The 13,603-nt window shown below is 47.2% G+C and overlaps 2 protein-coding genes across 3 annotated transcripts; both read left to right on the forward strand.

Annotated features, from left to right (window-relative positions):
* The first annotated feature begins 326 nt into the window (after window positions 1-326).
* Window positions 327-6,525, forward strand: THUMPD3 (THUMP domain containing 3). 2 transcript variants are annotated; one of them, XM_042799724.1, is made up of 9 exons: window positions 327-619; window positions 1,135-1,212; window positions 1,720-2,256; window positions 3,383-3,513; window positions 3,921-3,990; window positions 4,372-4,487; window positions 4,674-4,781; window positions 5,010-5,133; window positions 5,396-6,525. In XM_042799724.1, the coding sequence occupies exons 1-9, from the start codon at window positions 419-421 to the stop codon at window positions 5,525-5,527; spliced, it is 1,497 nt and encodes a 498-aa protein (XP_042655658.1). In that variant the 5' UTR covers window positions 327-418; the 3' UTR covers window positions 5,528-6,525. The 2 variants fall into 2 exon arrangements, with proteins under 2 accessions (XP_042655658.1, XP_042655657.1); XM_042799723.1 differs by having other exon boundaries at window positions 328-619; window positions 4,671-4,781.
* Window positions 6,526-8,064: 1,539 nt separating this feature from the next.
* On the forward strand, window positions 8,065-11,111 carry VHL (von Hippel-Lindau tumor suppressor). Its single transcript, XM_032987831.2, has 3 exons — window positions 8,065-8,266; window positions 8,415-8,525; window positions 8,920-11,111. Exons 1-3 carry the CDS (start codon window positions 8,098-8,100, stop codon window positions 9,102-9,104), a joined length of 465 nt encoding a protein of 154 aa, XP_032843722.2. The 5' UTR covers window positions 8,065-8,097; the 3' UTR covers window positions 9,105-11,111.
* Window positions 11,112-13,603: the final 2,492 nt, after the last annotated feature.

Below are 13,603 nucleotides of genomic sequence, written 5' to 3' on the forward strand. Positions count from 1 at the left end.
AGCCAGAAGATGAAGGACATTCAATTCCTCTCCGAGCAAACGGCTACCGCCAGCGGTGGGCGGCAAAGGCAGCGACGCGCCCGGACCCGCGGGCTGCGCGGGTGCTTCTTCCTGTCCCGAGTTTTTTTAGGTTACAGCTGCCTATTTGCTACGCATCGGGGACAAAAATCTCCATTTTCTCAGCGCCGGCGGTCAGCTCTCCGCGCCGGGCCACGCCCCCTCCGCCCCGGGCCACGCCCCCCTCCGCGCCCGGCCACGCCCCCTCGCGGGGCCGCGCAGCCCCCGCCGGGCAGCAGGGGGCGCTGCCGCCAGCGCGCAGCCTTCCGAGCGGGAAGCGGAAGCGGAAGCGGCGGCGCGTGGTGCCGGTTGGGCGGCGGAAGGGCCCGTCCCGGCGGCCACCGGCGCTCGGCCGCGCGGTATGGCGGAAGCGGCGGCGGGGCGGGGCCCAGCGCCGGCCGAGGAGGGCGCGGAGCTGGCGGCCGTCATCGGCGCCACCGTGCCCACCGGGTTCGAGCTGACGGCGGCCGAGGAGGTGCAGGAGAAGCTGGGCTCGGCCTCCAGGATCAGCAAGGACCGCGGCAAGATCTACTTCGAGGTCCCGGCGCGGGGCCTGCCGCAGGTCGGCGAGCTTGCCGCCGGGAGCGGGGTCCGGTGTGTGCGGGGAGGGGGGGTCCGGGAGTCCCGCTCGGTGTCGGGCGGTGGGTCCGGTCTGTGGCGGGGGGGGGGGCCCGGGAGTCCCGCTCGGTGTCGGGCGGTGGGTCCGGTCTGTGGCGGGGGGGTGGGCCCGGGAGTCCCGCTCGGTGTCGGGCGGTGGGTCCGGTCTGTGGCGGGGGGGGGGGCCCGGGAGTCCCGCTCGGTGTCGGGCGGTGGGTCCGGTCTGTGGCGGGGGGGGGGGGGCCCGGGAGTCCCGCTCGGTGTCGGGCGGTGGGTCCGGTCTGTGGCGGGGGGGGGGGGGCGGCGGGAGTCCCGCTCGGTGTCGTCCGGCGTTGCACACGGAGTCGTAGCCCCCGTGTAAACACAAGCGGGAAGCCGAGGGCGCTGGCCTCCCGGTGCGAGGTGAAGCTCGCACTGCAGCGAACACCCCCAGGCACCGCCGGCCCCTAACTGCCACCCGGCGTTCTGTTTTTTTCCCAGGTCCACCGCCTGAGGTCAGTGGATAACTTGTTTGTCGTTGTCCAGGAGTTCAAAGACTATCAATTTAAAGAAAACAAGGTGAGTTGCTCCTCCTGTTTCAATCGGTTCTGACTTTTGGAGTGTTTTCAATTTAAGACTCGCTTCAGAAAGTATTCTGCTTCATTAGCAAGTTGGGGTTTTTTATTTTATTTGTGATGGTATCCCAGTGCTCTTTAGTGGCTTGTAAAATCTGGCTTGTGCAGTCGTGTTGTTTAACATCATTCCTTCCGTTAAATATGTTGCACAGGCAAAGTCTAGGGTGAGAGCTGATGCTGTGCTTGTACGTCACACTGGGACATGGGACGGTGAAGTATTGCTTCAGTCACTTAATGTAGTGTTTGCTGGTTATTTGACAAGATAAATGGTGAAATACTTTGGGTCCCGTGACTTGAAGTGCGATTCAGTTTAGTTACGGCAAAAATCTCACGAAAACCTATAAGCTTTGCTTACAAGTTTAGGAAACTAATTTGAGAGACTTGAAAAAAAAATGATAGCTTTTAAAGGGATGGAATGATTTCAAAGCATGACTCTTTTTGTCCTTTAAAGGAAGATGCTCTAAAGGATTTGGAAGATTTGGTTAAACAACTGCCTTGGACCAATCCGTTGAAAGTTTGGGAGCTAAACAACAGCTTAAAAAAGAAAAAGACAAAGCGCAAAAAACATAATCTGCCGAGTACTGCAAGCAAAGAGAAGCTGAATGATGATGGAGAACAGGAAGGAACAGATCAAAAGGATGCTGGTAAACAGGAGGACTGTGCCCAAAGCGCTGCCGGCCTACAACCCGCGAGCAGCCAGGAGACAGAAAAGGCAGAAGGAGTGGCATCCCGAAACGGGGAGGAGGAGGAGGAGGAGAACGAACAGTCAGAGGCTAAAGACGAGTTGCAGGCGGGTTCTGGGGGCGCGCCCGAGGCTGGCGAGGGTAAGACAGGCGAAGGAGAGGTGAAGGTGCTGAAGTTCCGTGTTACCTGCAATAGAGCCGGGGACAAGCACAGCTTCACGTCGAACGAGGCCGCAAGAGACTTCGGGGGAGCTGTGCAGGAGCACTTCCAGTGGAAAGCTGACATGACTAACTTTGATGTAGAGGTATAGTGCTGTGCCTTGGAAATACCTACACTTCTAGTGCAGAAATTCTTAGTTCTTAATTCTGATGCTTAGAGGTCTCCAAAATGCCTTCAAAAGATGGCTCTGGAACTGGAAACTGGTAATGCTGAAATGACAGCCTCCTGAGAAGCATTCGTTTCACTGGCACGTTTTGTGCGTCCTCAGATCCCAGCACTGGCTAGTGCTCTGGCTATCCATAATAATAATAATCTCTTCTGTGGCTCAGCATGGGCACCTCTCCTCTTCCTCAGGTCCCTCTTTTGCTCTGCAAACACTGTTGTCTCCTCCTCAGGTTAACTGATTAATGTCACTACACCCAGTGCAGCTGAGCTGGTGCTCAAAAGCTTTCTGCTCTCCCTCAAACACAGCAGAAGCTCTGGTACTGAGCAGTAGTACCTCCTCCTACAGCGTTTGGTCTCATTCGTATTTAAATATAATGTAGATGCCTTATGCTTTACTTTTACCCTCGTGCAATCTTTCCTTAATCTGCTGGTTTATATTGGTGCAAGTTAACAGCAGATATTCCATCTAGAAGCTGCAGTGTTAGGGGTGAAGCGCACACAAAGGTTTAACATTAACTGTTCAGTGTTTATTTCTTACCCTAGGGAAAGCAGAGACGTGGTCCGGCAGTGGTGCGGCACCACCATTTCTGAGGGGCAGAAAAACTAGGTTTTTCTTGCAGGTCTGTTAAGGGCTGGCCCACTGTCCTGTAACAGTATCTTCACCTTCCAAATTACTGTGGTGGAGGAGACCAGGAATAGGATTTTTATTGCTGCTTTGCAAGTGCTTCACTGTGACCTGCAGGACTTACCTTCTCCCCCATACTTACAAAACAAATCTTTTAAAAGTGAGCGTAACGGTTATAGCACTTTTTGAAGTCTTGTGTAAAAGATTCTGTGTGAATGAGAGAATGCTTGTACTCGTTACGTGTGAATGCTCTCCTGAATTTTGTCCATTGTTGCCATTAAAATGGGGCATTGCTTTTCTTCCAAGAATGCTCTTCTGTACATAGCTCCTGTTTCTTAAATTGCCATCTAAGATTCTCGTAACAGGCATACTATGGAAAAATTCTGTTACTCCAGAAATTTATTTCAGGTTTTTTCTTTAGGTTCTTCTGAATATTCACAATAATGAAGTAGTTGTGGGTATTGCATTAACTGAAGAGAGTCTTCACAGAAGAAATATTACACATTTTGGACCCACAACTCTTCGTTCAACTCTGGCTTATGGCATGCTTAGGTCAGTGCAATTGCATAGTATTATGTTATTCTCAGTTAACAAGTTGTTTTGTTTCTGAAATTAGATCCTTTATCCCTCCCCACTGCTTCCTCAAAAGCCATTTCTGTTAATTCTTTAAAAAAAGCATAGTTGCTGAGACAGTGTGCTTTGTAACAGTGGATGTTTTCCAGCTAAGTAAACATTTGCTGTGTTAGCCAATTTTCAAAATACTGTATCACATTCTTGAAAGTATTTCACTGTATTGCTGCTTACAAAATGCTAATTAACAAATGGAAAAAATTATCGCATAGAAGTTTTTTTTGTTAGAAAGGTAGAATCAGAGTGACTAAAATAGTTCAGTTTTCCTTCCTTACCGAAATTCATGTTTTAAAGACTTTTCTCACTATATCCTTTCTTCTGGTCCTCAGACTCTGTGATCCACAGCCAACGGATATCATAGTTGATCCCATGTGTGGCACAGGTGCAATACCAATAGAGGTGATTCTTCCTTTATGTTTAACTTAACAAAACTTGACAGTATCTACAACTGAATATGTGCAGGTTTCCTTGGTAATAACTGAAGAGTGAACTCCAAAGTATCTCACCAACTTCTACACAGATACAGATACACTTTTTGTAAATTACTTCATTTTCCTTCCCAAGGCTGTAGCTGGAAAAAACTAAATCCAAAAGTATTTTCAGCTTTTAATGTGCATAATACCTGTAACAGATATTTGTCACAGAATTTTGAAATCAATGATGTCCACTTCCAGTTGCTTTGTTGTATTCTGTCATGTTTGAGTAATTCTTCTGTTTTGTTTTGCTCAAAATTAAGCAATGTTTGATGCTAATGTAGCTTATTATCAATATGTCCCCTAGGGAGCTACAGAATGGCCTAGCTGCTACCATATTGCTGGTGATAACAACCCACAAGCTGTAAAGAGAGCAGCAAACAACATCTGCTCTTTACTAAAGAAAAATGAGAATAAGGAAAGGTGAGAAGAGTGCAGGTGACTTTCTTCTGTAGTACTGTATGTAAAGACATCCATTTTGTATTGATGCATTTGACTGTCCTGTTCATATTTTCCTATTTATTCTTTTGCTAACATTACAGACCTCCTCAATTTAAAAATATTCTCAGTAAACCATGTCAGAGATAAATGTCTTTGCACTTGCAGCAGCACTTCCCTGGGTATACCCTTAGACATCATTCAGTGGGATATCTGCAACCTCCCTTTGCGGACTGGTTCTGTGGACATTATTGTGACAGACATGCCGTTTGGAAAGAGGTGAGCTCTCGCTGGTAGAGTTCCTGTGCCTGGGCTTGCCTGGCCAGGGCTCTCGCCAGCACTTACTGAACTGGGCCTAGCTAAGCAGTATTGATGTGCTCTATCTTAAAAATGTGCGTTGGAATTAATGGTAAATGTGGTCCTGCATGAGCTAACCCATGTCTGAAAGACCAACAACAGTTAACTGTTTTTCAGTGGTCACAAAGGGGATCCTAATTTATTTTGCAGGATAGGGTCAAAGAAGAAGAACTGGGACCTCTACCCGGCCTGCCTGATGGAGATGGGCCGGATCTGCACACCGGGGACAGGCAGGGCTGTGCTGCTTACACAGGACAAGAAATGCTTTGCCAAGGTATGTTCTGTGAGAGAAAATCAAACCTATTTACACTTGAAAATATACTGAGGAAGAAATGGTAAGCTGACTTCATTACAGAAGATGATCTATTTTTAGAGCAGTAATTAGAAACATTTCAGCACAGTTTTGGACCTGAAGAGTCATTTGACATGGCCAACAGATGTGATTTAGAATAATAAAAAATGATTTCTAAAGCAAATTTACCCTTACCATCTTGAAGCTGCCACCACTCTTTGGCTGTTTGTTTCTTGGATTGTAGGCCTTGTCACGAATGGGACACATCTGGCGCAAAGGTCAGACTGTATGGGTGAACGTGGGGGGACTTCATGCCGCAGTGTATCTTCTGAAACGCACCTGGGAGAGAGCAGAAGAAAAAAGATCATTCTGGTAGCCTGCATGGAAGAAAACAAGAGACACCTCCAGAATTTGCTGAATAGCAGTTGGGTAAAGCAGACACTGAAGAGCATGGGTGTCTCAGTTCCTGAGGAAGAAAACCCAAACAACTTATGTAGAAATTGTGTAACGCAAATATTAAACCAGGGATCAACTTGAGAGCTACCCGTTATACTAACTGTTCTGAAGCTTTGTTATTCAAATGACCTCTTTCGTCCACGCCACCCAAACTGAAATACAGTAGTGGAATTAGTAATGCTTTCCTTTGCATTTTCCATTGTATTTTTCAGTTAAGTGGTTATTTCCTCTGCTTATAGTAGAAAACATGTTGAGGCAGCTTTGGAGGTAACAGTTAATTTACTTCCCAAACTGTAGAAATTGTATATCTATCTTTCAAATAACTAACAGGACTACTAAGACTGTGATCTTGAAGGGTTTAGAGGTAGTATCTCTTTAATGTAGGGTTTTCCCAAACTGAAGTTTTCTAACTTATACCATTGCCCAAATGTAAACTAAGATAGTAAACCAGTGGTTGTTTTTTATGGTCTGCTAAGCAAACGCCAGTTAGTGAACAGTATGCTGATGCTACTGTTTTCCTTACCTGTTACCTCAACTTAGTGCTAGTTATTAGTAAATATCTAACCCATGTTTTAATGTACCACTGCCATGGGTGAGGGGGGTAATACACACAGCCGTAGCAAACCGGCTGTAGTTACTACTTGAGAATAGAGATACTTTTGGCAATTACATTCAAAACTTCATGTTTTCAGTGTCTGCTGTAAACACATCAAGGTGACAATAAATTTATTAGGTGATTTAACTGCCATAGTTACACCACAATATTTACAAAAAATATATTACCTGTTGAATAACTTGGTTTCAAATACTTTTTTCTTCCGTGAATGTACTGTGATTTCTCAAGCCTCTTTTTGCTCATCAGAAGCTGAAAACACTAGTTACCAGTTTGCCATTTTCATTAAAGTGTATTCATGCTAAGTATGTGTGTTTAGAGGTAAATTAACAAGTATTAAAGTTTTAGAAGTTTTGCATAGGAGGTAAGTCTTAATTGTATTGTTTTTCTGGTCCATGTCTAGTAAAGGATGATTCAGCCCTTTTTTATCCAGAAAGACAACTGTGTATTAAATACAGCGCTGGCAGCACCCGATTAATTCTTTCCCACACGGCATGGTTTATGTGGCAGTGTCAAGGTGACACACACAGTTGCACGAGGCGGCTATCTAAACACACCCGCTCTAGTGAACTCTACAACTTAACCTGGGTGTATTACACTCTTAAACGCAGTAACACCTTGGTGGTTTGTTACTATTGGTATTTTTTTTTAAAGGAAAGCCAAGCACAGTAACATTTTAAGACCTTATAGTGTGCATTTTTAAGTACTTTTTTGTCTTAAAGATTAGAATGAGATTAGTAAAATGCTAGTCATCCCTTTTGGCCTGGAAGGTGATAGGGTCATGTTTGTTTTTGTAAACCACAGCTAACATTAAATAGATACAAATCAGCTTAATGTGACGTAGCAAACAAGGCTTTAACTAACACTGGGAGTGGGAACAAAGGTTACTGACTGCTGCAGAGAATTTATATTTGATTTTCAACACATCACACTAAAATGTACAGCCTCATCTAATTGTGTTGTGTGATAGGAAACCATGGGTTTGAAAGCATTAAAGAATGCAGGAACGGGAAGATGTACAGTGATAGATGCATATCTCTGCTCTCTCGTAAGTGTAAATCTGTGCTCCAAATTGTACACTTTAAAGTAGTTTCTCACAAAGCCTGCACTTCTGGTTTTATGGAAGATTGGTACCAGACACTGAGGAATAACAGCTTTTTCCAGTTAAAATAATCTGCCTCGTAGGTTATATATGCTGTGTAATCCCACGATGCTGCACACCATTTCTTACAGCATCAGTAAGGATCTGAAATATGTGTTCCTTCCATGATGTGAATTTACTGCTTTCCTCTCGTAGAAGGAACGTGGGTAAGTGACTTCTTTGGAACAAGGGCCAGCACGCAAGGCTCCCCGACAGCTGACAGTTCTTACATTTTTTTTCCAGCACAGCTGAACATGCAACTGACGGATAACGGCTCCTCCTGCCATTCTCTACCCTAAACTTAAACACTTCCCCTCACGGGCTGCTAGCTGGGCAGTACAGAAACTACGAAAGCACCCCTCCTCTAAGCCTGGTTGCAGAAAGTTAACTATTCTGAAAGAAAAAGCTGGTAAGAGGCGTTGAGGCAGGGAAGGAAAAGGCACTGTCTTGATACTTCCAGCATTGTGGCCTACAAAGAGTGGAGGGGAATGCGCTAACCTGCGCTCCCCCGTGAAAGGCCGTGTCTCGAGGGTATCCTGTCAGGCGCTTGGGTGAGCTTCCTCCGGGCCTGCTTTGCAGTTTCCCCTCTCCGGAGGCCCGCGGGCCGCACAGCGCACACGACGCTGCCCTTTGTCGCCAGGGCTCCGGCCCCGCCGCCCAGGGGAGGAGCGGCCCCGGGGCCGCCATGACGGGCCCTAGCGGCGGCGCGCATGCGCAGCGCGGCGGCCGGGGCGGGATGGCGCCGCCGGGGCTGCGCTCCGCCGACACCCGCGAGCTCTCCGAGGTGGTCTTCAACAACCGCAGCCCGCGCTCCGTGCTCCCCATCTGGGTGGATTTCGAGGGCCGGCCGCGCTACTACCCGGTCCTGCAGCCGCGCACCGGGCGGGTCATGCACAGCTACCGCGGTGGGTGCGGCCGGCGGCGGCGGGGCCGCGGCCTCTGACCGGGGAGCCCGGGCGGGGGGGGGTGCGGAGCGGATCCTCGCCGGTGCCCCTCAGAACCGCGCGCGGGAAAGTGGGGTGACGGCCGCGTCTGCACCTTGTTCTGCCCCAGGTCACCTCTGGCTGTTCCGGGACGCGGGGACGAACGACGGCCTCCTCGTCAACCAGCAGGAGCTGTTCGTGGCGGCTCCCGAAGTCAGCAAAGCAGACATCACCCTGCCAGGTACGCGGAACAGGGCCGCGGGAACGGGTGGGTTTTGTACGGGACCTCCGTGGGCTTCGGTGGGGGGGGGATCTAGTGGGAGATCGAGTACTGAAAACCCGCCTCAAAAGCCGGCAGAGCCCGTGCGGGTTCCTGCGTAGAGCCGCGCTGGTGCGTTGCGTCGCACAGAGCTGTCGGCACACCTTTCGTTTCCAGGTGCCTGGTGGGTGCCGTAGGGTGCCTCGCCACAGGAAACAAGTTCCCCTCCTCTCTTCCTGGCGAGCCTCCCCTGCCGCGACCTGCCCGGCTGCGTGTCCTGTTCTGTACCCACGCGCTGGCAGCAGTGCTGGCTGCGGTGGGGCAGCAGCTGGTGAGAGCCCTTGTGACGAGGTGCTGTGTTTGTTTTTAACCTCAGTGTTCACCCTGAAAGAGAGATGTCTCCAGGTGGTGCGCAGTCTGGTCAAACCGATGGACTACAGGAAACTGGACATTGTTCGATCGTTGTATGAAGAGCTGGAAGATCATCCTGATATTAGGAAGGATCTTCAGCGGCTTTCTCTGGAGAGAAGCGAAACGTTGAGGAATGGAATTCTGGAATAACACAGTTACTCACTCCAGACTCTTTAAATAGCAAACCACTGAGCTTAAGCAGGGATAGTCACCATGAAACATGCCGAGAACTAATGTCTGTGTTTTACGTTCTGAAACATAAACTGAGTTAAATTGTGGAAAACTTGCTGTGATGGTAAGTCGGATCCAAAAGGCTGAACGGCGTGTAGAAGCACGCCAGGTTCCTGATGGCTCCGTTCTGTTCTTCGTTACCCGTATTGCAAACCGATGACTCCCGAGGCCTCGTGCAGGTGACGCTCAGAGAAGTGGTGTCTGTACTATCTCAGAACACTGCATAGGGACATAAGATCAGGTCATCTCTTTGGAGAATATGTATACAGATCAATTTTCTTTGTATTAGAAAGTAAATTACACCAAGGATTAATTTAATCCAGACTCTAATGATTATAAGTGGCAGACCAACACCAGTTTTTCTTTAATGATTTGTTTTTGATGGAATTTCACCCCCTCATGTTTAGCCTAGCCTTGCCTGTGACTCAGAAAGTGTGTGGGGTGTTTGTGTATGCGAGGGTTTCCATCACCACCTGCTGAGGACCTGACCTGAGACATTATGTTCGTGGAAAGATGAGGTGTAAATGCTTGGGGTTTTTTCTGCCTCCTGCCTTTGCATTTATAAACCTATGTCATATCAACTGTGAGCTGACACTTTTTTACACAGATCAATGCCCTGAACGCCTTTTTTGTCCATGATTGGATTCTTGCCTACTTTATCTCAAGGTGATCCAACCAGGATCCTAGTTTTGGGGCACCTTCCTTCCTCCTCCGCAGGTGCTTGCCCAGCTGCCAGTGCAGGCGCATCAGGCAGCGTTCCCAGCGGGTAGGTGCTCCGAGTCCTACCTTTCCCCATCGCAATGCAGTTCAGGTCGTAGTGGGAGGCCTTGTCAGGGAGCGTGGACCACTCGAGCTGCTCGTGTCTCCTAAGGAACAGGCAGCAGACTGTATCAGCTCCTACGGGCCTATTGCTCGGTCCGGCTCACAGGCAGACCCATGCTTTATTACAGGATAGAAAAGCAGAGGAAACGTTTCTTTACCTATATTCTGTTCCCCCCATGCCTCAATTAGAATGTGTATTTGCGTGAATGTACACACGTAATTCAAGGCAGCATAGTTTTTAGCAGGTACATGAATTGTCCACCAAGTAACAGATGTTGCTGTTCAATGTTAGAAGCGGATTGATGGGAGATTATAGCAGGTTATTTCTGTGATTTCTGTGGCATACATTTCTTTCCAGCTTTACATTCTAAGAAACATAGCTCTGAAACTGAGAATATCAACGCATTCTGTAAGTATGAAATGTCTCCCCTTTTGTAGACTTGTTTTTCTTACATATTTGAAGTGTATTAATTGTTCTTTGTCGTAAAAATGTAAATCCACGCTAACTTTTTTTACTCTGCTTCTGTCAAATGACTTCACCGTGCTTGTGACTGTATGCTTGTATTGCTGCACTACTCCTGCAGGTCACTCTGGTCGATCAGTAGCAGATACTTTTGGATTGAGTTTACGGGCTGTTCAGCATCCTGCCGCTGCAGGACTGCGCCGTGGCCAACACCGAGCTGCTGTCACAACTTCAGGCAGTGTCTGTGCGTGAACATAGCTACATGACAATTTCTGCTTTTACCGCCCTTTGCAGATCTTTTTCAGAGACAAGTGGGCCAGTGCGGGCCTGGGGAGCAGACATCAGCGAGCCACCCCGCTCCTGGGGATCCCTTCAGTCGGAGGGTGCCGCGCGGTGCTCTGCAGGTAGGGTCCTGCAGGGACCCGAGGGGAGTTTCTCTCCTGATGCCCTTGCGATGCTGTGCGTTGCCATTAACGTGGCAGTGCTGCCAGCCAGCTGCAGAAAACTGGCCTGCTTGACTCTGGAGTTTTAATGTAGTAGGTATTAGGTTTAATAGATCTGTACATCACACACATTCTGAATTTCCAATTTATATGGGATCTGGGATCTCTTGTGGTGCTTATTAGAGTAATTTAAATTTATTCCATTAGTCTGTGACTTCTTCCAGTATACAGCCAGTCGCTGATACTTTCCTAGTACAATGTCTATCAGTGCTATTGGATCAGATCCTTGGATTCCTGTATGTTAGCAGGCAGAAAAGCATACTTCTGTATCTGTAACTCGACAAAAACAAACGCAGGAAAACTGCCTCATGATCTCATTGCTTGTAGGAGTATCCTGTCTTTGCTTAACTTTTAGCTACATCTGCTGAATTCCAGGGTGACTTCAACCCTTAGCTCAAGAGCAGCTCCTTATAGGCAACAATTAGTTGTGGATGCTTGTGTTAATTTGCTGTGGTTCAGCCCATTTTCTAAAGGACATTTTCTGTCTGCTCTTTTGAAGACTGACTGGAGGGTGGTTTGTTACTGTGTAGAAATGAACCAAAGATCCGTCAGTCTCTGGACAGCCTGACTGATTAGGGGACACCCAAAGCAGGGAGGAGCATTGGATTGTTCCTCAGTGACTGTTCAATCTGCATAAATTGCCTAAAAATACAGAAACAATTGTCAGGGTAGAGACCATCCTTCAGCTGTGTGCTGTCATATGCAGCAACCTAGCTACACGGTTTCTCTAGCACCTTTCTCTCATCAATTTGTGTTTTAAAAGTGAAACTTACTTAATTCTTCGGAAGATTCTGTGCTTTTACCCACAGAATCCCAAGTACAAGGTGGCATTTTCCTGAGTCCTTGAGGTATGGGAGTCCTAGGACAGGAATCTCACAAACCCTGCTTCAGTTCTATAGCTTTAGCATTTCATTACACACAGATGCTATTGATCCCCTGCGCTGCAGGCCAGCTGCTCTTGATCCCCTCCTGAGGTGGCAAATGCCTCACTCACAGAACAGAGGCCAGGAGGAGACTTCTGGATGCCACACAGGGCAGCTGTCTCTAACAGGCACTGCAGCAGCTGATTCTTAGTACCAAAGTACATTATTTGGATCTAGCTTCACAACCTTACAACATCACTTCATTCTGCCAACAGTAGCTGTTTGTTGCACAGCCGCCAAGAGTAGAAAGTACTTTATTTTTAAAATAATTACTGTCTCTTGCTTAATGTATAGCAAGAGGCAATCCATGCTTGAAATCTAATTCTTTCCCTAGACAAGCTAACAAAGGAAATTCTTCCATTTTGCAGATGAAATTGAGTTTTCCAAAGTTATGCAAGGAGCCTGGGAGAGGAAGGGACTGAACACCAGTAGTAAGTCTGATGCAGAACCCAGTTTGCGCAGCTGCCTCCTCTATTCCTCCCACAGCTGTTTGCTTGCAATGTGGATACATTTTCATGTGATGTCAATTCTGTAACTACTTAGGTAATTTTAGCTCTCACATACCATCTAAGTGTTGATTTTCCTGTTGACAAATAATGAAATACCTTTTTTTTTCCATATGTCAGGTTTAAAAACTTAGCAACTTCCTCTCTAAGATGAGAAGCACTTAAAAACATCTCTCACAAATAGCTGACAAGGTTTTGTTTTTACAGACCACTGAGTCACACATGATAATATGATTGATTGTCTTGCCACAGCCTGGCAGTACTGTTAAAAGTCTTGCTGCTTCTGCCTTGTCTTTTTTACCAACATGGCAGTGATTGTAAGCATGTTAAATAACACCTACCTTTGGCTGGGCTAATTATAAGAATCCAATTATCAAATACTCACAAGACCATGGACCACCATGGACTAGTTTAGTAATAACATCAGCCCAGCTGTCTATCTTCTTTTTTTCACTTAGAGTCATTCTAGCAGAAAAACAACTTGATTGAATATTGTTTGTCGTTCGAATGCAATAACTCATAATATTTTGGATATAACTTGGTTTTCATCCTGCAGCCAAACCCATGGCTTGAGTATTTACTCAAAATGCAAGGCACTGACAGATGTAAGGAACTAATTGACATAAAAGCCCATTCAACTAGAATTGTTAAAGCAGGTGCATAAATGCTGTACTCGAAATTTTTGGTCATTAAAGAACTCCTATTGATTAAACACAAAATCAGATGTTACAGATAGGTAAACTTCTGGAGGAATGCTCAACACATGCAAGAAAGTGTAATTCCTTGTTCTGTAGTGCTCCTCAGGGCCAGAATAAAAAAAAAAAGACTAGAGGAAAACCTCAGCTGGCTCCAAGACAAACACTGGAAAATGGAGCCTCCTACCAGTTACTCCACTGGGTTAGTAAGGAGAGAAGGTTGTCATTTACTTGTGACAACTACACTAGAAATCTGGGTAGTTTTTGGTCGGTCGCGGCAGTGCCGCCTTTGACAGCCCTGGGAGCAGCGGTATGTTGGGCAAGGACGGTTGGGACTGGCCTGGGAGCTCCAGCTCGGTGGGACCGTGCCGCTGCAGGAGGTGGCCAGTCACGGCTGGCGGTGACAAACACCAGAGAAAGAACCAATTCTGACAGTCGGTTAGTGTCCAGGGGCTCCAGGAGGGCATGCGGCGGGACAGTCACTTGAAAGTGAAGGCTAAACAACG

Source organism: Tyto alba, unplaced genomic scaffold, assembly GCF_018691265.1.
Source record: "Tyto alba isolate M040663 unplaced genomic scaffold, T.alba_DEE_v4.0 Super-Scaffold_3, whole genome shotgun sequence".
In the NCBI taxonomy this organism is placed as follows: Eukaryota; Metazoa; Chordata; class Aves; order Strigiformes; family Tytonidae; genus Tyto; species Tyto alba.

Excerpts from the sequence above, each read along its gene's own strand:
- THUMPD3 (XM_042799723.1), top strand. The coding sequence starts at position 419 with ATGGCGGAAGCGGCGGCGGGGCGGGGCCCAGCGCCGGCCGAGGAGGGC. Across the intron at positions 1,213-1,719 it reads ATCAATTTAAAGAAAACAAG|GAAGATGCTCTAAAGGATTT; the intron begins GTGAGTTGCTCC and ends TGTCCTTTAAAG. Across the intron at positions 3,991-4,371 it reads CAGGTGCAATACCAATAGAG|GGAGCTACAGAATGGCCTAG; the intron begins GTGATTCTTCCT and ends TATGTCCCCTAG.
- VHL (XM_032987831.2), top strand. The coding sequence starts at position 8,098 with ATGGCGCCGCCGGGGCTGCGCTCCGCCGACACCCGCGAGCTCTCCGAG. Across the intron at positions 8,267-8,414 it reads GGTCATGCACAGCTACCGCG|GTCACCTCTGGCTGTTCCGG; the intron begins GTGGGTGCGGCC and ends GTTCTGCCCCAG. Across the intron at positions 8,526-8,919 it reads AGCAGACATCACCCTGCCAG|TGTTCACCCTGAAAGAGAGA; the intron begins GTACGCGGAACA and ends TTTTAACCTCAG.